We start from the raw sequence: 24,272 nt of genomic DNA, 5'->3' as shown, positions 1-24,272 counted from the left end.
CAAAAATGGGGCATGCTATAATTGCACTTTTGGTCCGCAAACCTTAAAGAGCCGTAACACTTTGATTCTCATACTTTAATTTTTTATAACTTCTTACTAGGTTTTTTTAAATTATTACAATTAAGAGTTTTGAGCCAATTTAATTGACTAAATATTGATATTTTACTAATATGATAGAGTTACGACATCTTAATAATTACCACATTATTGATAATTACACTACCACATCAGAACTTATTTGTGATGCATTATTATTTAACCAACTAAATTGAATTGTAGGCCTCAATTGCAACAATTTAAAAGTTTGAACCTAAAATCAATCAACTTAAAGTTTGAGGACTAAAGTGTCATACGCCTTAATGTTTGAGGACCAAAAGTGCAATTTCTCCCTAATTACATTCTATTGGCGGTAATTTTGGGCCTGTGTTGGGCCGGGCCCATCAGAACACGGGTCTGGATTTTTTAAATTTAAATTTGATCCACTTTATCAGTTTATTACCCGCTTATCACACTCTCTTCTTCGTCGTCGTCTTCGTCTATAGCTTTCTCTCATGGCGCTTGCGAGCTTGTCTCTGTTCTCTCCTCCTCCTCCTCCTCCTCCTCCTAAAACCCTAACCGCGATTCAAAACTCCGGGGTCATCGCTTGCCTCCGCGCCCACGAGTACTTTCTCACTCTCTCTCTCTATCTCGCCAGTATCGGAACTATTAGGTATTGTAGGGTGGTTTTGTTTTTTCGTAGATTCTCTTTTATGGAAAATTTAGCTTTTTTTAGAGACTAGAATCGGACAAATCCAGTAACTTTTTCCTGCTTGCAATTTGACTTTTAATTTGATGCTACCTTTCAAAAGAAAAGAAAAAAGCTTTAATTTGCTGCCAATTTATTCACTAACTTGTTTTACAGTTCAATTTTATTCACTGGTTAAAAAGAAAAAGTAGCCTCAGTGATTAGTTAGCATTAACAAGCTTGATTTGATGCGAACAACTAAATTGCGCTGCCCAAAAATTTTAATTTGGTGTAGAAGCTTCACTAACAGATTGGTTGAAGATAGATTAAGAAGTTTTTTTTCTTTTTTCAACTAAATCATGTTTTATGGGTCAAAGTGTAATGAGAAACAAATTAGTGGTGTTTTAGCACTTAATTATAATAAAAGTTAGTGGGTCATGCTGCAAGTAGGTTAATTCTGCGGCAGAAGGAAAAAGTTAAAAAAAAAAAAGGCTCTTTTGGAGAAGCATCTCTTCTATTAGTGATGATCTTGTTATGTTTTTTTTAGCATTCAGTTGACCACAAATTTAGTTTATGAAAGTTTGACCCTGATTTCAATTATGTTGCAAGTTTCAGTTTTAATAGTATATAGTCTTTGAAGTTTGTCCTAAGTATTTTTGGTAATCTACTGTCTAAGGAAAAAAAAAAAGAAAAAAGAAGCCATGTAAGCAGCATGATTGGCGCTAAAAGATTGAAACACGGCCATGTCGGCAAACTCTTGAGATGGTGTTGGCGTGACGGCTGCTGAAGAGCTCGGTTGTTACACAGATCAAACTTTAAGAGACTAAAATTGTAGATTTAAGAGTTTGAGACCGCCATATCATGTCATGTATTATATGGGTTTATTTAAAATTCCAAGCAATAGGTAGTCAAGATTTATGCTTACCGAAATATTTTATAGCGGCAAGACGGCAATGGACGCTGCTTCTGCTGCTTTGAGAGGTGGCATCTCTGTTGTGAGTCTCGCTTCTTGATTTTTTTTCAATGTATTTAATCAGATAGTAGAATTATTCTTTTTCTTTTTCCTTTTTCTAATTTTTACTAAATTGCCTGCTTATTTGATGTGTAGCTCGAGATAGTCATGTCCACTCCAGGAGTATTGGAGGTTAGATTCTTTCTTATTTGGGAACATGAGGTGTCGCCAGCCTCTTTAACTGGTTTCAGTTTGGTCCCAACCTTATAACTGTCATAATTGGGTTGATAAACGTTCATTTGGGACAATTTTTCCCTTTTCTTATTAAGTTACTTTTTTTAAATTGGATGGAAATCACTGCTCCACCGTAGGAGCAATCCATAAGTAGCCTATGTGGTTGTCAGATGGTGAGTGCACAGATATTTTTGTTCAATTTAATGGATGATTCTGACAAAAATGATAAAATCGCAACGACTGAAAGATCGAGACAGATTGAAGCTACACTAAAAGTTGAGGACCGCGGCCAACTGGTGCAATTTACTTGTATTTTTCTCCTTGCCACATTTACTCTTTGACATGGAAGAATTTTTTTCTTTTTCTTTTTCTTTTTCAGGTGATAAAGGACCTTCGAAAAGATCATCCTTCATTGACATTTGGGGTAGTTATCTTTGACAGTTTACTAAGCTTTGCACTATCAAAATTTTGCCTTGAAAGTAGCGAATGATACATTATACACATTGATACCATTGTCTAGGTTCATCTGTGGAAATCCATTCTAGTTCTTTTACATTGTAATATTTTTGTTAGACTTTGAAATCATCTGTCTACTTTCTAAAGAGCTACCATGTAATAATTGGTACTCTGTATAACATTCCTGGCTTTACCAACTTATTTTTGTGATCTAGGAACTTTGTATGTCAACTGTTATATTCCATTGCAGCATTATCCCCTCCTTATACATTTTGGTACTATATAGCGATGCTTATTTAGGTTGGCACTATCTTAAATGTGGAGGATGCGCGGAAAGCAGTAAAAGCTGGGGCTCAATTTCTCATGAGTCCCTGCTCAGTCACTGTACGTACCAAAAAATTTGAAACTATCATTTCTTTTTGTCTTTTGTAGTGCATGCGTCTCACTAGCTTGAATTTTCTAACCGTTTTTAGCAACAAGTGTTCTCTATTATATATTATCCGCATCTTTGAATCAAAACCAAAGCATATTATTACTGCTAAAATGGAGAAGCTCCCTGCAGATGTCGCGATTTGCACTCTCTCTCCCTACCTGAAAGATAAAAACATACATTAAACTGCCTCGATATTCATATTATTAGCACTTCAGTTCCCTTGACAAGAAGTATGAAAATATGCTGGAAAATATTAAGTGGGGGCATAGTAGTATTTTAGATTGTGTTTCGATGTTTTCTGATTAAAATTTAAACAGAAGGATGTTTACAGCTGATGGTCTAAATTGTGATGGGATTGAGCATAGGTTTCAAAATGTTAAAAGGAAATGTGTAAATCGTAATATTTTCAGTGAATTTTCTACTTCTTTGCCTGTATTGGTGTAACTTGGACTATTTATGTTTCTTATATACTCCATGTTTATTCTGTTCTAGGAAATATTGCTCGAGCTTGAAGGAAGTGAAATTCTTTATATTCCAGGAGTGATGACGCCAACGGAAGTATAATATACCCCCAATAGTTTATCTCTTCATTGTAGTTTTGTTATACTTTACTTTCTAATATTTGACTACATACAGATTTCTAGATTTATGGAAGCACTCTTCAACTCACACCTCATAAGTTTTTATTTCAATTCTTACTATTATTTTCTAATTTGTATGTCTTACTTTGGTCAATGTTTACAGGTGCTGCTTGCTTATAATGCTGGTGCGAAAATTGTCAAGGTTAGTTCTATGAACTATTTCCATGCACAAGAAGTTTAGTTTGGTGCCCTAAAAATTATTCTGAGAAATTCATACGTTAGCATCTAATACAAATACTGCTACCCTTTAACTTTTGAATGAGTATAGCAACCGAGTGACAATTAACATTGTATGATGTTTCTTCAATTGCAATGCTCTTTCCCATTGATGATGCCACGTTAAATTTCGTATATTCTATCTAGTTAAACTCACGGTTCTTTTTCTAACAGGTTTATCCAGTCTCATTGTTAGGTGGGGAGAAATATATATCAGCTCTGAAGAAACCATTTCCCCATGTACCGATGGTTGCTTCGCAGGGGGTAACAACCGGTAAACAGTTAACTTACATGATCATTGTGAGATCCATTGTTTCTTTTATTGCTGTGTTTGTCACGTCATTTTAGGGCTTAATGTTTGTAAAAAGAGGCCCTTTCAAGTGTATTTATTGTACAGTTTTGAGAGTGGAGATTCATATGAATATTTGCAGAGTCAATTGGAAGATACATCGAGGCAGGGGCCTCGGCAGTAGTTCTGTCGGATGCGATTTTCGACAAAGGCGCTATGCAACAAAGAAGTTTTGATGAGATAGAGAGACTCGCCTCTTGCGCCGTTTTGCAAGCAAACCAAGCTATAAAATGACAGGGCAAGGTACTTTCCTCTTTCTAGGTCGACGAAATATGTCCCCTTTTTGTGTCCCAATAACCCTTCTGAAAATGTCGCATTTTTAACCTCCTCAAAGTTTAGACCTTCACCACTGAAACTCGTATTTTGTCACATTTTCTTTCAATTGTACATGGGTTTGCCCTTGCTCAAGTAATGAGCTCGTAATTTTCCAGGACGACAGCGACGATGAGGTTTCAATGACGAAGAATACGATGTACCCAGATATCTAAATGACGAACTACGAAGACGACAGTGGCCGCGCGAACAACCATGGATGATGCATGCCAACTTCATGTAGTCGTGTTCATAGAAACACACTGATGAGGAGAAATTAAAAGTTGAAGGGTGCCTAAAATGATTAAAAGAAAAAAAAAAAAAAAAAAAGGAAGTTAAAATTGAGGGTGCCATTTCAAAATCGCTTATAGTTGAGGGGATCTCAATACATCGTTCGTTAATTTCATTCACCTGATCTCTGCATTTATATGTTCATCCATCATCAATTTATATGATTCGTCCTTCGTGATTTTATCGAATTTGATTATTTTGATCAGTTTTTAGCAAGTGACTATAGTATCAAATGATAAATCGGTAACAATTCATTAAATTTGATAATTTATTTAATTCAATTTGCTAGAATAACTAAAGAAAATCGAAACTTGAGGTAGGTTAATTCACACCATTAAACTTATACTTGATTTAACTGATTTTTAAAGTTAATTAAGAGGAAATTACTCCCATGTTGTTCTAATAGTACTATGTCCTGTTATATAGAAACTTTGGTGATAATGATGATGATGATAAATCAAATTAGGTCAACAAATGTAACAAGTTTGAATAAGTACAATGACGCAATTGCCCATTGGCTAGCTAACGCATACGGTGGGACCGGTTCTACGTACACACACAGGAATTTTTATACGGTATTTGACTACTCTAGCAATTAAATAAATTTATACCGGAGAGGAGGTATTAATATTTTCTATGGGTATATTAATAAAGAAAAATTCTTACGCGTAATAATTAAGGAGAGAAAAGCACGAATCTACCAGCTCACAAAACCTTATCTAAACTAATGCACTATTGAATGAACAAATAGAGAAAATGTACACCATGTGCAATGGGAATCTATATATATATATATATATATATATATATATATATATGTATATATATATATATGATGGGTTTTAAACTAATTTTAAAGGAATTCATGTTTAATAAAAGTAAGATATCAAATCGGCATAACAATTAATTGGTTGAAACAAACCGATACGTGAAATAGTGCACAAGTTTAATTACACAATCATTTGTTTAAGTTATAAGTTCAGAGACTAAATTCGCGCAGTATTGTAAGTACAAAAACAACAATCCCTACATTTTACCTACTTTGCATGGATCCTTGCACAAAGCATGACAAAGCTAGTTTGATCTTTCGCTTGCTTTGTCATTAAAAAACTTTTGAATGAGTTTTGAGTCCAAAAAATATAAGCAATTTAGATAAACTATGGCATGCATGTGAAGTGAGTATAGTATATATATCCTAAGATTGTTATTGACCAGGATTTAAAAAAGCCATGTTGTGGTACAATTAATTAATTAACTATTTGACCCTTCAGGTTCAGGACCATGCATGCGTGACACAAGTACAAAGCACCAACAATTAGCTAGCTCTTCTTGCAAGTTGGGGTCACCTCACCTACGCTGTTTGCTAACAACATCTCAGTTGAGCAAAACCATGAGCCTAGTCCCTAGAGTAATGGTCTAATGGATATATATTAAGTAATAATGGGTATTAGCCTATTAGGTAATCACTAGTAATAAAATATGTATTAAGCTATAGCATAATTATGTTAATGTAGAAACCTGGGAGCTAATTAAGGTCTTGTTTTGGTGGTATTGTTGTCGTTGTTGTTTCTGAAATATATATATATATTCGATATGATTAAGGGCCCGTTTGGCCTAACTTCTGAAAAAGTGATTTCTGAAAAAGTAATTTTGGTTTGGAGAAGTGATTTTGGTTAAAAATTTTAGAGCGTTTGGCTGATTTTAATTTAAATATTGAATTTAAAGTTAAAATAAAAAATTGAAGTTTGAGTCCAAAATCAGAATCAGATTTCAAGAAGCAACTTTTTTCTATTTCTGATTCTGGGGCCTTCAAAATCAGTTTTTTGATTCTAAAAAACAGAATCAGATTTTAAAAGTAAGACTGCAAAACGCTCTATTGACCTGAAAATTACTTTTCAATCCAAAAGCGTTTTTTAAAATTAGACCAAACACCCCCTAAATGTGCCGTGGATAGTGGAACAGTACTTGCATTGTACACATTTACAAAATTTGTTTGTCAATAACTACTAATTAATTGTTAGTAGTATTTTTCTTTTTTTTTTTACATATATATATATATATATATATACTTTAGTTAACTACTATTAAACATGCTACGGTACAAGATTACTGCCTCTTTTTTTCTTTTCTTTTTTTTGGCTTTAAGATTAGAGTTGTTGGACTGATAGGCAGCAGGAATTTTTATCATACGGTTAAGTCAACCCATCGTTTGATCCCTCAAATTGTCATCATACATTAAAATCGATTTATCTTCTTTTTTTTTTTCTTTTTTTTTTTTGTGCTTTTTTTTTTTAACCTTATTCTACAACTTCAGTAGTTGACCCTACAGTACGTAGAGCACACCTGCTTTGTAGGATGACAACAGAGACTCCTCCAATCCCATCCCTCCACGTGTCCTCCTCCCTCTCCCTATAAAATCCCCCACTACACACTCTGCGTCCTTTGTCACCACACCAAATAAACATCTCCATATACATCTTCTTTACTACAACTCTACGTTATTTATATTTTTGCTTTTGTTCTATAATCTAATTACTCTCTAAAAATTTTTCTAAAATATATATAAATATATGATATCTGGGTCCGGCCTCTACGCGGTGGCGAAGGCGATGGCTCCGCTGTACTTCGCCATGGCCGTGGGGTACGCGTCGGTGCGGTGGTGGCGCGCCTTCACCCCGGAGCAGTGCGCCGGGCTGAACCACTTCGTCGCCGTCCTCGCCATGCCGCTGCTCATCTTCCGCATGGTCGCCGGCAACAACCCCTACGCCATGACCCTCCGCCTCCTCCTCGCCGACTCCCTCCAGAAGCTCCTCCTCCTCGCCGCCCTCCTCGCCTGGGCCCTCCGCCGCAGCCGTCGCGATGCCTCGCATTCGTCCGCTTCGTCACTGTCGCCGCTCGCATGGGCGGTGACGATGTTCTCCCTCGCGACGCTCCCGAACACGGTCATCATGGGGGTGCCGCTCCTCGACGGCATGTACGGCGCCTCCGGCGGCAGACACATGGTGCAAATTGTCTTCCTCCAGTTCGCCGTCTGGTACGTACGTACATATGTATTTTTCTTCAGACACTTACTTAAGTTATCAGAGAACGGTATTTTTATTATATCTGGAACGACTTTTACGTCAACTCAACAGGTACAACGTTGTCGTATTCCTCTACGAGACCATCGCGGCCGCTCGCAGCTGCGCGGTCGCGCCGCTCCCGCGGCTGGAGGGAGATGCATCAACCGGCACGAATGTGAGTATCTCGATGCCGCCGCCGTCGGAGGGGAATGATAACGAGACCGTCGACCCAGCGCCACCGACGGCGCCGAAAGAGGATGCAGAGATCGCCAATGTCGACGTTGCGACGTATCGGCTGGATGTGGAGGCGCAGGAGGAGGAAGGAGCGGCGGTGCCGCCGATGCCGCCGCCGCCGGCGGTGAAGGTTGTTATGGTGATGGCTGGGAAGAAGCTGATGAAGGTTCCAAGCACTTATGCTAGTTTTCTTGGGCTCCTGTGGTCTCTTATATCTTTTAGGTAATCTTAACTAATGATAATTCACTACCAGTGTTGTATCTAATACCAAAATTACTACTAATAATAATGGCAACAAAAGGTGCCTATTAATTAATTTGGACTTCTTCAAACAACTGTTTCCAGTAGTAGTAGTAGTAGTAGTAGTAATTAGTACTTTATTATTGGTCATGTAGATGACATTATTATTCTTATTAATTATAATTTTGGCAGGTGTGGAATCAAGATGCCTACGATTGTTGATGACTCATTATCGGTAATCTCGATCACAGCAGTTGGATTAAGCATGTTTAGTATTGGTAAGCACATATATATACCAATACCATTATGAGAAATTCGATACATTTTAAAACTTCAGAAACTAAATTATTAATTCCATTTCATTTTTTCGTAGAGGGTTGTTTTCATTTTATTTTTGCCTATTTGCAGGAACATTTATGGCTCGACAAACGCGATTTATATCATGTGGTTATCGTATGGCTATAGTTTCCACATTAATTAGGTTTCTTATAGGCCCTATTACTATGGGTGCAACCTCACTTGTGGTGGGATTACATGGCACACTTCTGCATATAGCCATTGTACAGGTACATAATCAAGCACAAAATGGAGTTAATACATGCATGCGTAATTCATCATATATTTTGTTGGTTTATAAAATCTTAAATATTTAATCATTTGACCACACTCCTTAATTTAAATGCATTTGTATGTTTCCAATGTATAAAGGTCATCGTTCATGCATTGAAATGGAAATTACTTCAATTTGCAAGCCAAGTAGATATGCATGCATGGTATATAATGTGTGTATGTGTGTGTGTGTGTGTGTTTTTTTTTTTTATATAATACTGTAAAAATAACTCTATGTTATTTACATCAAGTTGTCCTCTGCATTTACTCCTCTTTATACACTGGTGACCCATCTATGTATGTCAAGTTGTTGCCACCTAAACCAATTTTTAAATACAGGGGAAATAATAATAATAATATATATATGAAGGGGATATATAACTCTAGTGCTTAGTGAGCTAGGCTTAGAGAATGCAATAAACATTTGATTGGCTATATATCTTTACTGAAATAATTAACTACATTAGGTAACCCCTCAAATTAACTTTTGAGCCGTGTAAATTTACCCACTTAATTTACACTGGGCAGTGAAAAACTTTATTTGGTTTTGTTCAAATAATTTATACTTGATATACATTTAATTGTATGGATTAAATCTTCTTCTTCTTGTTTTGTAGGCTGCTCTTCCCCTTGCTGTTCTTTCATTTGTTTATGCAGAGGAATACAAATTACATGCAGATATTATGAGCACAGGGTACGGGCTTTTCTTTTTTATTATTATATTTAATTGTTTCTCATTATATCTCTTTTATTCACAAATTGTTTTGTTTTCCTTGATTCAATATTGCAGGGTTATAGTTGGGAACTTCGTGTCCGTTCCAGTCACAATTGTCTACTATATTTTGCTGGGATTATAAAGAAACCTTAGCTTCGAAGTGGGGATTCAATTATATCATTTACATGTATAGAAATTTTTTAATTTTCCTCGTGTTGTATCCATTTGCTCATTTGGCGATTCCTCACCAGTTCAAATGCAAATTTAAATTCTGTATTAATAAAAAAAAAATTTATATTTTTTTTGAAAAACGAAAGACTCAAGGCTTTAGAACTGAGGGCGATGTAGTACAGGAGAATGTACCTTAGCGGAAATTTTCCATTTTTGGCAATTCCCGAAACTTTCCATTTATAGACCTAACTCGATAGTCTACTAAAGAAGGCTCGATGTTCAATAACCTAATTTACGAAGATTTTATTTTCGAGTTATTAAGAAATTAATGAAATTTTCTAATATTACTGTTTGTAATTTAAATAACATTAGAATTTATATACCAGCAATTTCTTACGACAACTGTCAATTCCGTAACCAATAAGAACCCTCCAAATATTACCAGATTGAAGTCGAGCCCATCATTCTTTTAAGTTTGTCCAGAGTAAGAGCAAGAAAATATTAACATGCAGATTCGGCCCCTGCTTTTCTATACAGCCCAAAAAGATAGCAGGAATTTCAGAGAGAGTATGATCCCAAGACGAAAGTACACTTTAGAGCACAAACAAGGCATTTTGATTAGTTTCGGGAACTAACATCAAAAGTGAAAACGTTAAGCGTTGACTACAAATTATATTTTGTTCGTCAATTATGCACCACCGACGCCGAACGTAGCAGCATTTTTGTCGTCACCAACCCCCACTTTTGGGGCCGGCGTCGACCGATCCTTTCGAGCCCTCCCATGCAGAATTTCCAGCACCAAATCCGGCGTCGGATCCACCTGAGCCTTTTTTATCGGAAGATTCCCCACCTCCCCAGCTGCCGCCACCACCCCAACCACCTTTTTTATCAGATGAATCCCCTCCTCCCCAGCCGCCACTGCTGCTAATGCCGCCGCCACCGCCCCCACTACCGCTGCCCCTGCCGCCGCCGCCAGTACCCCAACCACCAGAACTACTGCCTCCCCTGCGTACACCATCCCCACTCCCACCCAAACTACCACCGCCGCCGCCACTAGTACCCCAACCACCACTTCTGCCGCCACCACTCCAGCCGCCACCTTCACTGTTTCCACTGTCAAACCCACTGCCGAACCCACCGTTGCCGCCTCCTTTTCCACTGTCACCATTACCCCCAGCCCAACAACCACCACGGCCATCTTCCTTTCCACGCCCACCCCAACTACCACTTTTACCACCACCGGAACCATCACCACTTTGGCCATCGCCGCCATTCCAACTGCCGCTGCTCCTTCCACCACGCGAGCCGCCACGGCCACCACCCCTACCTCTACCCCAACTGCCACCACCGCCACGAGTACCCCGACCACCATTACGGCCGCCACCGCCACCCCAGCTGCTGCCACTTCCACCGCCTGAGCCACCCTGGTCGTCTCCATTTCCATCGCCATCCCCACCCCCGCTCCCACGCCAACTACTACCATCACCTGTACCCCAGCCACCAGTCCTACTAGCACCACCACCACTCCAGCCACCCGAACCACCATTACCATCTACATTTCCACCACCACCCCCACTGCCAGTTCTACCCCAATTACCACCTCCATTTCCAGCACCACCACTACCCCAACCACCAGCGCTACCGCCATCGCCACCACTAGCTTTCGCACCACTCCAGCCTCCACTGCTCGACCCACCTCGAACATTATCATTTCCACTGTCACCGCCACCACCACCGCCACGACTAACCCCTCCCCAACTACCACCACTACCTCGGCCACCACTCCGGCTAGCACCAACACTCCACCCACCGCCTTCGCTATTTTTACTACCCCACCCAACATCTTCACTGCTTTTACTACCCCATCCACCACCTCCACCTCCATCACCACTAGTTTCGCCCTCGCCCTTGTTACCCCAACCAGCACCAGTATCATTATCGCCGCTACTAGCACCACCAACATTCCAACCACGACCACTGCTCGACCCACCGTTGCCAACCCCTTTTCCAGCATCTCCACCACCCCCGCTCCAACTACCACCACTACCGCCACCTCCACTCTGGCCAGCACCACCACTCCAGCCACCACCTTCGCCGCCACCACTGCCCAACACACCATCTCTGTTTCCACTAGTTCCACCTTTGCCCTTATTACCCCAACCACTGCCGCTACCATCATTGCCACCACTAGCAGCATCCTTGTTCCAGCCACCACGACCACTTTCATTTCCACCACCACCACCACCCCAATTGCCACCACTACCGCCACCTCCACTCCGGCTAGCACCACCACTCCAGCCACCACCTTCGCCACCTCCACTGCCCAACACACCTCCATCTCCGTTTCCACTACTTCCACCTTTGACCTTACTACCCCAACCACCGCTGCTACCATCATCGCCACCACCAGCAGCACCCTTGTTCCAGCCACCGCGACCACTTTCATTTCCACCACCACCACCACCCCAGTTGCCACCACTACCGCCACCTCCACTCCGGCTGGCACCACCACTCCAGCCACCACCTTCGCCACCTCCACTGCCCAACACACCTCCATCTCCGTTTCCACTACTTCCACCTTTGCCCTTACTACCCCAACCACCGCTGCTACCATCATTGCCACCACCAGCAGCGCCCTTGTTCCAGCCACCACGATCACCTTCATTTCCACCGCCGCCACTACCTCCCCATCCACCACCACCACCACCACCACTGCCCAACACACCTCCATCTCCGTTTCCAGTAGTTCCACCCTTGCCCTTACTACCCCAACCACCGCTGCTACCATTATCGCTGTCAGCAGCAGCACCCTTGTTCCAGCCACCACGACCACCTTCATTTCCACCGCCGCCACTACCTCCCCTTCCACCACCACCACTACCACCACCACCCCCATCTCCGCCGCCTGACCAGCTTCCTCCATTTTTTCCTCCAGTACTTCCCCAACCACCACCATCACCATCATTACCGCCACTGCTTCCACCACCCCAACCTCCGGGGAAACTGCTCAAGCTGCCATCATCATCCTTCGAACCAGAGCCCCATGCAGAACCAAAATCGGAATCGCGGCCTTCACTTCCAAAATCATTTCCATTTCCCCGTCCACGCCCACGTCCGCGACCCCGACCCCGACCCCGACCTCGACCTCTTCCTGACTGGCCATCATCGCCACCACTGCTATTCCATGAATCAGAACCCCTCCCTGTTTTCAGTGAACAACAAAATTGCATGTGAGTTTGAACATAGAATTACCTAGTATAAACACATCAAGTAAATCGAAAAAGAAGAAAGGGAGCAGGACTTGATCTGCTAGCATACAGATGGAAGAGAAGAAAACTTGTGATTGACAATGCACATGCTCTGCCATTCTTTCTATCCAAATTTGAGTTCAGACAAGTGTCTCCTATCAGTTGCCTTTCAACAGGATAGCCGGTGCAATATTTTACAATGATAATGAAATTACAAAATGATCAAATTTGTCAGCGGCATAAATAAAAACTAGAATCTGTCGAGTACTGTGTAAGTTGATAGAACAACAGTAAGATATGACTAGATGACTTTCTATGCAATTACCAATGGAAACCTAAAATTATGAGTTTTTGATAGATCAATGCAATTCCCCTGAATATTTACATAATTGAGAGATTTCCAGCATTGTCAAACAACAACACATACAATGAATATTGGAGCTGAAGCTTCTAGCATATAACCAAGGATCATAAGGACATCGAGAAGAAACAATAAGAAGAATATAAAGTCTCAAAACAATATCAAGACAAAATACAAAAGGCTTTTCCTAATTAGTTTGAGTTTAGATCAGGAAAGGGGATAAATCTCTAAGATCACCTCAACATAAGAAGAATATAAATGATGAACAAGGCGACAAAGTTTATAATGGGTCATTGGTCAAACTTCAGGGCATATATGTAAGAAACAAAGTTTTTGAAGGGATACATGAAAATTCAGATTTTGATGGGTATATAAGTAAATAGTGTTTTAGTAGAAAAATATATGTAAACATCTCGTGGACCTATATTTAATATATGACAAGCAAAATTTAAATTATAAGAACTACAAATACTTCCCACCTGAGGAACCCCAAGTTGATGTTGGCTTTTTGTCAATATTCTTCTGGAAATAAGATACAAGCTGGTCAATGCCATCAAAATCCATTTTCCGAAACCTAAAGCCCTTTGGATACAACCCAATATACTCGTGATGTAGATTTGAGCTCCGAATATAGGATAAAATAAAAGTTCCCGGATGTTCATGAGAGACACCAATACAGTAGACTATTCTTGTTGGATTTTCTGCCTTTTCGGTCCTCAAAAGATGATCGATTTCTACTTTGGTCCCTCTCTTGAATTTGCGGTAATTAAGGATACTTTTCAGGTTGTTAACCAATGGACCGACATATCTATCCATAACCTGGAAGAAAAGAAGCAAAGAGACAGGATCAATTTATAATAATGACTTCAGCACAAACAGTCAATATCAAATACTGCATAATTTTACTTAAAGGTAAATTGCAACAGGGTTCCCCAACCTTTTTAAAGTTCCTTTGTTGTATTAGACAGTATGCCCATGTAAGCACAACATAACTGCCATGTAACCGCCATCTGAGCAACACCAATCCAAACACAAAAAGAAGAAGTCCACAAGTTGCATATTGTGCAATTACATGGCACTTATGTAGAAACATCCGTTCAATTTAGCAAAGTAATATTGCAATGAAATGGAAAGGCTGGGAGCTCATGTAGTACTTGAAAAGTTGGGGACCAAACTGCAAAAAAGCTAGAAGGCTAGGACTCTCAGCAGACAGTGCATGACCAAACAGACAACAAACAAGATAATAAGCAATGCCAAGCTATCTCGTACATGGCTATATTTTATGTAGCGGTCTTGTATTATCATGCGCAATACCAGATCTTGTATCTCATGATCTCGCATTGCCATATCAATGATTAATGGCATGCAACATCCAGTTATCTTGTATTTAATGCCTCCAATTAGCATGCTGAATTGTATCTCATAAAATCTCCTTGTTCAAGGTAAAATAAGGAGTCCATGAGAAAATTAAGCTGTTACAAAATGATAAGCAAACCTAGGATATAGAAGAATAAAGTGAGAATAACACTTAACAGAATAAAGTGTGTAGCTAAGTAGCATTTTATCTGTGTAAGACAGCATTAAACTCCTTTTGTCAATGTAGTAAATAAACATACTAACCTCATCAAGATTTTCAAAAGTGGCCATATCAATCATCAGAGATTTTCCCAGACGAAGCAAGCTTGTCATGTCCTGGAGATCTTTTCCACCCTCAGCTATGTCTTTGTGAGCATAGACTCCATCAAAAATTTTCAGAGTTAGAGTTAAAAAAGATGGCCCTTTAGAACTTGGCCGCATAATGCTCTCACCCGCATCCTTATCTGAAAGATACTGTTCCAAATAAAAGGTAATCACATGATAAAGCATGCAATAACAAGTCTAAAAGGCATGAAATAAGATCTAACAATCAATACAAATTAAAAAAATATGCTCACATGCATACCTTTTGAATTATCTATTTACATATATGTCTGTAAAAAATCAGACCTTACTATATGACCTTCTACTGAACAAAAGTATCCCTTCTACAGCACAAACTTTCCCACAAATAGGATGACTCCCCTACTTACTATTATTTATTGTAAGAAACTGCACTATCGAAGAGTATATGTAAATACTCAGATTTTACAGGAGTATATATGTAGATATATGTTTATGCAGGGTAAGATAAGTAAAAGCCCCAAGAACTAAAAATATATAAAAATAGATGTTACACCTCAATTGCTTCCTCAGCTGTCAAATTCTGAAAACGAGGATGAGCAATCATTCTGGGTTTGAAAAGCTTCTTAGCAAGCTCCATTTTGTTGCGAGCCTTTTCTTGCTCATTACGCGAGCTAATACCCTCTTCCCGGTAGTAAGGATCACGATTACTTTTATCAAAGTACGGCCTTTTCCTCATATCACTAGCTTTGCATGTTAGGTATACGCTGTATCTGTTTTTGTTGACATTCTTAATTTTGCAGGTAAGTACATCTCCTTCACGGACTTTTAGCGTCTCTACATCGTACCCATCATCAGAATAATCCTCCGCCATAATAAATGCAATCAAGCCAGAACCCAGTGAACAGATAATTTTGTTATCTTGTAACTTACGAACCGTCACCTGAACAACCCGACCATCCATAATGGTATTGTCAGTTTCGCCAGAAAGCAAAAAAAACTCCTCCTCAGGATTCGGTTCTTTGAATGGGGCCCGCCAATCACGAAATCCATGCAGAAGCTCCATCTTAATATCATTAAGGGTCTCTTTTTTCATACCCCCATCAGGAAAATTCTTCAGATAGTCATCAATATCAAGAACCTTAAGCGCATGTGGTTTTTCTCTAACATGCTCGATTGCCGTTTCCTGTTCTTCATCGTCCATCTCATTGGATTCATTTGGGGCTTCCTCTGAACAGACATTCTTAGCCAAATTCTTTGCTAAATCATATGACTCCGGGTGAATTCTTGTGTCATCTAAAAGGTCCATAATATGAGCACTCGCTGTAGCCGCACCACTTTTGCGTACACGCAGAAACCCAACAGAATTAATAAAAACATTCTTTCTAATAAGTTTTCCCATTGTTATTTCTTTTCGGTTGAAAATGGCTCCGGCCCTTTCACATGCTCTTTGCCAAGCAGAAGCCTTTATCGGTCCAAAGCCAGAAATAAATTGTAAAGGAGAAAAAAGCCACTCATGGCTTGCAGCTAAGTTAACATCAAGACCTGTTTGGTTCGTGGCATCAACCATTACTTGTTCGATCACCTCATACTTCTCATCAGGAGTAAGAAAATGATCAAGGGGTAAGAGTTTCCAAGAGAGTATCTCTTTCTCAGGCCCGCAGAGTGTCGCAATCATTGCCAATGGATTTTGTAAATAGCGACCAAGAGCAACAGCTCGCTTTACAATACCTGAAAATATATGATTATGTTGGAGAAAAGAACTACTAAGAAATTAGGTTAGTTACAAATATAGTCCCTGAAGTTTGACCCAAATTTTAATTTCAGCGTAGAGCTTCAATTGTAACAATTTAGTCCCTAAAGTCTGATTAATCGATAACCTTCAAAGTTTTAAATTAACAATTCAGTTCCTGAAGTTCATCACCAATTTTATATGGTTCTGACATGGCACCCTTGTTTAGAATCTTCAGATAATATATTAAGAGAAGGCTTTAATTCTTTAGATAATATATTAAGATAAGGCTTTAATTATTTTATAGAATACTATATATATATAGATAATATATTAAGAGAAGGCTCTAATTCTTTTATAGAATAAGTCTTAGTATGGTTCTGACATGGCACCCTTGTTTAGAATTATAGAATAAGTTTCAAAGGCTGAATTGTTACAATTAAAACTATATGGATGAAAGTAAAATGAAGGTCAAGCTTCAGCGACTAAAATTGTAACTGACCCTAAAAAATTCAATAAAGAGAACAATAAAAAAAATTGGACTGATTTACCTGGCTGCCCGGGTAGATTAGAGGAAACCTGCGAATTCTCATATAGGCGAGGCAATGATTCATCGCCATAAACAATACTGATGTGTTCTGTATTGCCGCTAACATCTGCAGGGCGATCATCCACTATCTTAAAAATTACCTAATCACCAAAAGGAAAGTCTTAAATATGTATAGACAAATTGCTAAGCTATTATGTGCAGACAAGTTGTTGGAAACATGGAATAATTTCCTCCACCCTCTTAAAGCTGCCACCACTGAACCCAGGTATGTCACAGAATATGCCTAAAGCTAAAAGTGTTTTTCCTTCTACTTCTTTTTGAGTTTATTAAGATGTTGAAGTTGATACTTTGTTCTTAACATTTAAGGTCTAATGGTCCCAAAACTTGAATGATATGCCACCTTATATACACGTGTCATTTTATTGTTTTAGATGTTTGAAGAAGTATCCAAAATAAATATCAGCATATGATACAAATGATGCAAATAGACATTTTCATAATCCCTACCCACACGAAATGATACATGGGCCTTCTATATATCATCGGCCAATCATCATCTACTCCAAACTCGGAGCTGTAAGTGGAATGAAATGGCCAACAAAGAAAGCTAATGATTGAATTTCTTATTCCCCATACCTTCTTAATTTTTAAAGCATAATATACATTCAACAACCAAAATCTCTTTGAAGCCTATGTGGACATGCATAGAGTTACTAGTTGTTTGAAATGTTAAAAAGCGAAATTAAATTCAAGGAAGATAAAAATGCCTAAAACCACACCTGAACTATAACATATTTCAATATAAGACGAACTTATTTATTTTGATTTCATAAACCTTTTGTTACTTTTGATTCAATAAAATTCTGTCAAGTTTGTTCAAACATAACAGTTCCGTCAGGGAAGTCATAAAATATTCTGTCATGAAATGGAATATGCCATTAGGTTACAGAATATTCCGTTAAAAGAGTTAAAATAGCATTAGGTTTTGACAGTGAGGTAGTGCACTGTAAGGTTATGTAATACAACTAAAAATTTCACAGTTCAGGTAGCCATTTCAGAGTGCACTACAGCGGTTTTTGAGCTCAAAATTTCACCTTTAAAAGATAAGGTTATAAACATATCATAACTACCTCATCAATGTCGTCCTTCAGCTGTCTACAGGACATGTTCGATGCTCCTACACAAACAACATGCGGCTGATGATCAGCGATAAACTTCAGTAGTCTCTGCTGATCATTCTTCTTTCTTTGTTGTTCAGCAACACCCTGAGACCTAATACAAATAGAACCAGCATATAAAACATCTACTACTTCCCCTGCCGAATCCAGCATAACAAAGGTCGTCGGAGGCTTTCCCAGACCCCAACAGCAAACCATTACTCGTATTCCAGATTCATTCTCGTTTTCAGCATCCTTGTTCTTTAAGGGAGCAACAGAGACCTTATTCCATAATTGTTTTCCATATGCAGAGAGAAGCCACTTTTTGGCTTTTGCTGTCAATAGTGATCGAGCTTCCTTTTCCATCAATGGGAGAATGGCAGTGGAGAAAGCTTCTTCCAATATTAGTTTTCGTTGTTCATTCCACAGCTGAGCACATTTACCAACACACTCACTCAAATAGAAGTCGCTAGCATTCCTTAGTAGTTTTTTCTGAGCTTCTTCTGGCAAGTTTATTGTAACTTGAAGGAGTTTCTCTTTTTCAGCTTTCTGGATGAGGAGCCACTGTTCATCCTCGAACTTGGACAAGGGCTTCTCACGAAGCCACTTCACGCCTGAAAATTGATGATAGGGGTCTATAACCGAATTACTTTCAGGAGTTGGGCTAGTTGAAACAACAGCATTCTCCATAAAGAAACTGCGTACATGCTTCCTCACAATAGGTTCACAGCCAATCTCTAGTGCTGCCTGTGGAAACGAATAATAAATAAGAGAGTTTAATCACATTAGAAAACATGACAAAATGGAATTGATTTAGGGCTGTTTGGCCTGGCTGGAGCTTCTAAAGCAGCTTAGTGCTTTCACGTAGAGCTGTTTAAAGCAGAGCTGCTCAAAAGAGGCATTGACAGCTTGTCCTTGGAAAGGTCATTAAACAACTACCTACGGCAGCCAAAAGCACAAGCTTCAAATTGAGCTTCTACCATTAGGAATTCTTTCATCTTATCTCAGCAGAAAAAAGCTCTAAATTTTTCATTTATCAAATGCTACTTCTGCTTTTTCAGTAGAGAAGCCAGCCACAGGCACATACTTTTTGGACAGTAAAGTGCCACTAGCAACATAAAAGACAACAAACATAACGATATAGGCATACCATGTGTCTAGCACCTTTGAGCACATCTTCCACAGTTTCAAACATTGCACATGTGAAATGCATAGCCACCTCTTCAGGACTCTCCTTTGGTTCTTCAAGCTCATCCACCCCCTAAACAGGATTGATAAGTATAGGAAATATCTCACTACTACATTAAACACATAAGAGTCAAAGAAAAAAAAAACAAGAAATGCCAATAGCTACAAGATCGCAACAATTATCTTCCATGGAACAAAAAAAAAAATACAACAAAATATAGTTATATTATGAGGCAATACTAATGCACATGCAGACATTTCGCGAAAGAAGTTTGTGCATATATATACTCCTGCAAAATTATCCATATAAATATATACCGGAAAAATCTAAATACTCACAAAGGCCCTTGAAAAAATTACTTTCTTAAATGCGCCTTTGTACTAACAAAAATGACTCATAATTTTCTTTTCTACTACAAAACAAACTTTCGCGCACGAACCGGATGAGTACCAACTTAAGATAAGGGGAATATATATGAATAATTAACTTACAAGAATAAATATGTAAAAGATCCAGCAGACCCTTCTTAGCTAGCACTATTAATTTTAAAATCAAATGTAAGAATTTTGGGAAACATACGGGAATCTTTGTCAACGTCAAAAGCATCCCAAATTGCTCGGAACTTATACCAAACTTGTTGACTACTTCCCACAGGTAGGCCTTAGATCCAATACTGTAGAGTGATTTCCTTTTCGGCCTCTTAAATTGTCCTTCCCCTGTTTCCACTTCATCTATCGGGAAATGCAAATTAAACTTCGCGTCAACATCATCAACCTCCCGTTCAGATTCTGCTTCCTCAAGTGCTTCATTAACAGATCGGAACACTTCTTTGTTTAATTTTAGTTTCAGCTCATCGTCAACTCCTCGAGCTTCGTCTTGGAAGCGTTTGCTATAATAAATCGAAAGGGCTTTCTTACGCCTCTGAAGAAGCAACCATTTCCTGTCTAAGGCCTGAACAGCCCAAAGCACCTGAAAAGAGCTTAAATAATAAGTTTATGCAAAAATGTCATTAGTAGGTTCATTCTTATTTTAGACACCCGATTACCTTATGCCACCTGATTCTAGGCACATTTTCTACACAATCTTCAGCATCAACATCATGGTCTCTCAAAAGACTACTGCATAACTCCTTTCTATACATGGCAATGAAAGGAATCTGAAATAGAAGTAACAGGAAATTAATACTTGTCCAAATAGAAGTAACATGCATTAAATTTATTATTTCCAACAAAAATTCTTACGTCAAACTTCTGGACATGCAACATTGTAAGGACATTTCGTATGTCACCCTTGCTAATATCCTTGATCACTTGATTGTCACTGTACATACTATCGGCAGTAAGCTGATTATATATCCATACACTCTCTTCTTCAATGCTCTTATCATCAATTGGCGGTGGCCCAGTGAGATCCTCAGACATCTGCAACGAAAAATGGAACCCCAAACAAAGATATATATTGAGGGCGGCCTGTTCGGTCTTATTGGAGCTTCTACAAAAACGGTCCTTGAGTGGAGCTATTGGAAGAAACAGTAAATGCTTTCTTAAATAAAATCCGTCACAATTGCAGCAAAACTAACAGCTGCAAATGAAGCTTCTAGTGTTGGGGTTCAAGAAGCTCATTTCAGCTTCCTATCATAGCAAAAGCACTAGATACTTTATTGCCAAACACTTTGCTGTGGATGCTTTTCAAAGGAGAGAAGCTACTCCAAAAGCTATGCGAAAGATAACTTAACTATGTAGCCAAGTAGTCTCTATGTTCTTACCTGAATCCTCTCGGGTATGTCAGTTTCTCGTATAATGTCATCCTTCTCCATCCTATACTTCTCCAAACCAGTAAAGGATTCAAACTCATCTTCAAGACCTTGTTTTCGATGTGTTAGTAGCTCATCAGCATCAGCAAATATCTTGCGAGCTTCTTGCGAAGAAGTTGATAATCCCGACCCTTGTATGGGCTTCTTTTTCTTCGCCCCTTTTTCTCTATAAGAAGCAAGTCCATCAATGGATTAAAGGAGCAGTAAAACAAGAAGAGTTACAAACAGGCAGGAATCAGTCAGGCAAAAAAATACAGAATGCGATTTTACATATCAGACCCTGCAAAATCATCTCTTCGCATATATACCTCTTTTAAATCTGAATTTTCATCAATAAATTTTTCTTAAAATAGGAAATTCGTTGAATCATGGGCGGAAACTACTGACGGGCATGCATGAAGATTCATATATTACAAGGATGTAATGTAAATAGATAATTTTGCACAGGTACATATGTAAGTATCTTAACAATAAACAGGAGCGCAATTTCATACTTCGTTGCAGCACCAATTTCATCAGCATCATCCTCCTCAACAATGAAATCTGCCAAGTCATCATCCTCTTCGTCTTCGTCCTCTTCAGCAATGTCTTCCAAAGGTCCAGCTGAGAATAATCCACAGAACATGAAATAAGTAACAATGTATTCCACTCATCAATGCATTATCCAAAAGGCTAAGGGTCTGAGAATATTACCTTCATCATCGCCAAACAAACTGCGCTTAAGTTTCTCCCGAGCAGTTTGACCACCTGCCCTATTACGTTCTGATCCTTCCTCATTAGAAAACCCAGATGATTCCCCTAGCTCAGAATCCCTCCCAGCCTTTTTCAACCGCTTGAAGTTGCGACCCTGACAGTATGTGAAGGACAATGTTATATTAGATAATGCTTATAATGTCCGCTAAAACTTCTAACTGCTAACCTATTTGGGCAAGCCGGAGCTTCTGCAGAAGTGCTATCTATAGCTGTTTGAAGAAGAACTAACAGCTTCTTTCATTAAAATCACTCACACAGCTTCCAGTGTAAGCAGAAGCTTCAAATTGAGCTTCTCCTTCCAGATCACAGAATTTCATTTCTGCTTGCCACCACAGCTTATTGCTTGCCTAACTCACTTGGGTTATACTTTTCAAGTAAAGAAGTTGGCATAGGAGTTGCCCCAAATAGGTACTAAACACGCGCATGCCCCCAAACAGAAAGGAGCTTTGCCTACGCACAGATATGGGACGGCCGACACCAGCGATGTTATTGTCCCTGAGCAGCTCATAATCATCCTCATCAAGAACAAAATTCTTCTCTGTTACTCTGAAACATAATATAATACACATTAAAGTGTATACTGTTAATAGTTCTTCCTTGTGTAACAATGAAAAATAATGTAGAAGTAATCAAGGTGCTCTTACCTTCTCTTCTTCACCCTCTTCATGCCCCTCTCCTCATCAACGTCTTCCTTTTCCTCCTCTTCAACATCATCCACTATAAACCCATCTAGTTCGAACTCGTCTTGACCTTCTTCTGCAAACAGAGAGAATGCCAGCGTTTTACACAAAAAGCATTCCCCCGAAACCCTAAAACCCCCCCTAGCATTGTGCTAAATAGAAAGGTTATCATAAACCCTACCATCCTCTTCGTCCTCGTCGCCTTCGTTGTCTCTCCCCTTGGCATCGAACTCCTCTGCGGAGGCATCAGAAGACCAATGAGAGATAACCGCACGTCAATGGCATAGAATCGTGAAATAGGTAGAGAATACTCACCATCCATGAAGCTTACAACCCTTCGACGGCCCATTTCGAGGCTGGGTCGAAGAAACCCTAACTCTGGGCGCGCGGAAAGAGAACGAGCCCCCAAGTTTGGACGATCCGGTTCAGGGGTCCGTGGAGAACGAGCGGGGAAATGGAATGAGGAAGGCACACTGAGATTGCTAGCGAGGAAGCGAAACGAAGGAACCTCAAACCCTAGAGTGGCAACGAAGTTTGAGGAGGAGAGAAACCCTAACCCTAGCCTTAGAGAACGGAGGAGAAGAGCGGTGCCGGGAAGATGGAGAAGCAGAGTGGCGTCGGAGAAGAGGAGGACCGAGCGAGGTGAACGAGGTGTTGGGTGGTGGGAAAGTTACTTTACCATTCTAGCCCTATTTAGGAGCGTAAATTACAAATCCGTTGCCACTCCGTGGGCCTTAATAAACCACTCGACCCGGCCTGGTTATGATGTACAGGCCTTATTGGGCCAATCTTGTAGATCGGAGTAGGCCCATCCATGAAACAAAAGTTCCATAAAAATGGATGGAGATGGACTCTTCTTTTATATGGGCTCGACCCGTCCCAATACTGTAGACAGAGATTTGGTCCTTACATTCTATACTGCTTCCCCGGGCCTGTTTTAGGTAGCATTGCGTGGACTTGGTCCACTTAGTCAGCTGTGGACCACGTGACCCCGTTTCCATTTCTCGCAGAAACAGTCGCCTCATTAAAGTATAAAATTGTATATATAATTCTATATGGGTCCGGCTACTATACTATCGATAGTATAGTAGTTTTAGGGATGTCGCTTTAGAATGCAGTTACTGTATGCTCTAGTAAAAAATATAAATTGTGAAACTCTGCGATTGTAGAAAGTTTAGAAATGATTATGGAACTCCGGTTTAGTTAAAATATGCAATAATTATTTATATTTCAATGGAACCGCAAAAATATTACAGCCTTTAGAAAGAAAAAAAAGGTCTAAAATATAGGTATCCTCCTCCAACCAATCAAATTGTTTCTCTAAGGTTCGCGCATTTCATCAAGATTTTTAGAAAAATAATATGATATAACTGTTGTATAGTAGACTGTCTTTTTTTAAAAAAGAGGATGCTTTTATCAATGCACCACCACCTTTAGAATACACAACTATCACGGATACTGCTTATCAAAAAATATATATATCTATTGAAA

General features: G+C 39.3%; 3 protein-coding genes across 7 annotated transcripts; 2 read left to right on the top strand and 1 right to left on the bottom strand.

Moving 5' to 3' along the window:
• Positions 515–4,648, top strand: LOC109717924 (KHG/KDPG aldolase-like). Of its 4 annotated transcripts, XM_020243883.1 has the most exons (11): positions 515–661; positions 1,665–1,719; positions 1,833–1,868; positions 2,048–2,185; positions 2,290–2,334; positions 2,667–2,750; positions 3,292–3,357; positions 3,544–3,582; positions 3,831–3,930; positions 4,088–4,248; positions 4,437–4,648. In XM_020243883.1, the coding sequence occupies exons 1-10, from the start codon at positions 552–554 to the stop codon at positions 4,237–4,239; spliced, it is 825 nt and encodes a 274-aa protein (XP_020099472.1). In that variant the 5' UTR covers positions 515–551; the 3' UTR covers positions 4,240–4,248; positions 4,437–4,648. The 4 variants fall into 4 exon arrangements, with proteins under 4 accessions (XP_020099472.1, XP_020099474.1, XP_020099473.1 ...); XM_020243885.1 differs by lacking the exon at positions 2,048–2,185; XM_020243884.1 differs by lacking the exon at positions 2,667–2,750.
• Positions 7,179–9,635, top strand: LOC109718422 (probable auxin efflux carrier component 9). Its single transcript, XM_020244668.1, has 6 exons — positions 7,179–7,642; positions 7,743–8,126; positions 8,337–8,422; positions 8,553–8,710; positions 9,371–9,447; positions 9,544–9,635. The coding sequence occupies exons 1-6, from the start codon at positions 7,179–7,181 to the stop codon at positions 9,608–9,610; spliced, it is 1,236 nt and encodes a 411-aa protein (XP_020100257.1). The 3' UTR covers positions 9,611–9,635.
• Positions 10,060–23,435, bottom strand: LOC109718212 (transcription elongation factor SPT6-like). 2 transcript variants are annotated; one of them, XM_020244307.1, is made up of 17 exons: positions 23,097–23,435; positions 22,963–23,016; positions 22,746–22,857; positions 22,560–22,647; positions 22,042–22,195; positions 21,843–21,951; positions 21,301–21,514; positions 20,777–20,956; positions 20,581–20,691; positions 20,115–20,504; positions 19,497–19,607; positions 18,320–19,093; positions 17,191–17,329; positions 15,464–16,638; positions 14,869–15,078; positions 13,728–14,067; positions 10,060–12,841 (listed from the first exon to the last, which is right to left on the bottom strand). In XM_020244307.1, exons 1-17 carry the CDS (start codon positions 23,128–23,130, stop codon positions 10,368–10,370), a joined length of 6,669 nt encoding a protein of 2,222 aa, XP_020099896.1. In that variant the 5' UTR covers positions 23,131–23,435; the 3' UTR covers positions 10,060–10,367. The 2 variants fall into 2 exon arrangements, with proteins under 2 accessions (XP_020099896.1, XP_020099897.1); XM_020244308.1 differs by having other exon boundaries at positions 22,746–22,854.

The sequence above is a fragment of the Ananas comosus genome, linkage group 12 (genome assembly GCF_001540865.1).
Source record: "Ananas comosus cultivar F153 linkage group 12, ASM154086v1, whole genome shotgun sequence".
NCBI classification, from domain to species: domain Eukaryota; kingdom Viridiplantae; phylum Streptophyta; class Magnoliopsida; order Poales; family Bromeliaceae; genus Ananas; species Ananas comosus.
Note: the sequence above shows the minus strand (reverse complement) of the source record. Positions and strands in the feature narration are given on the sequence as shown.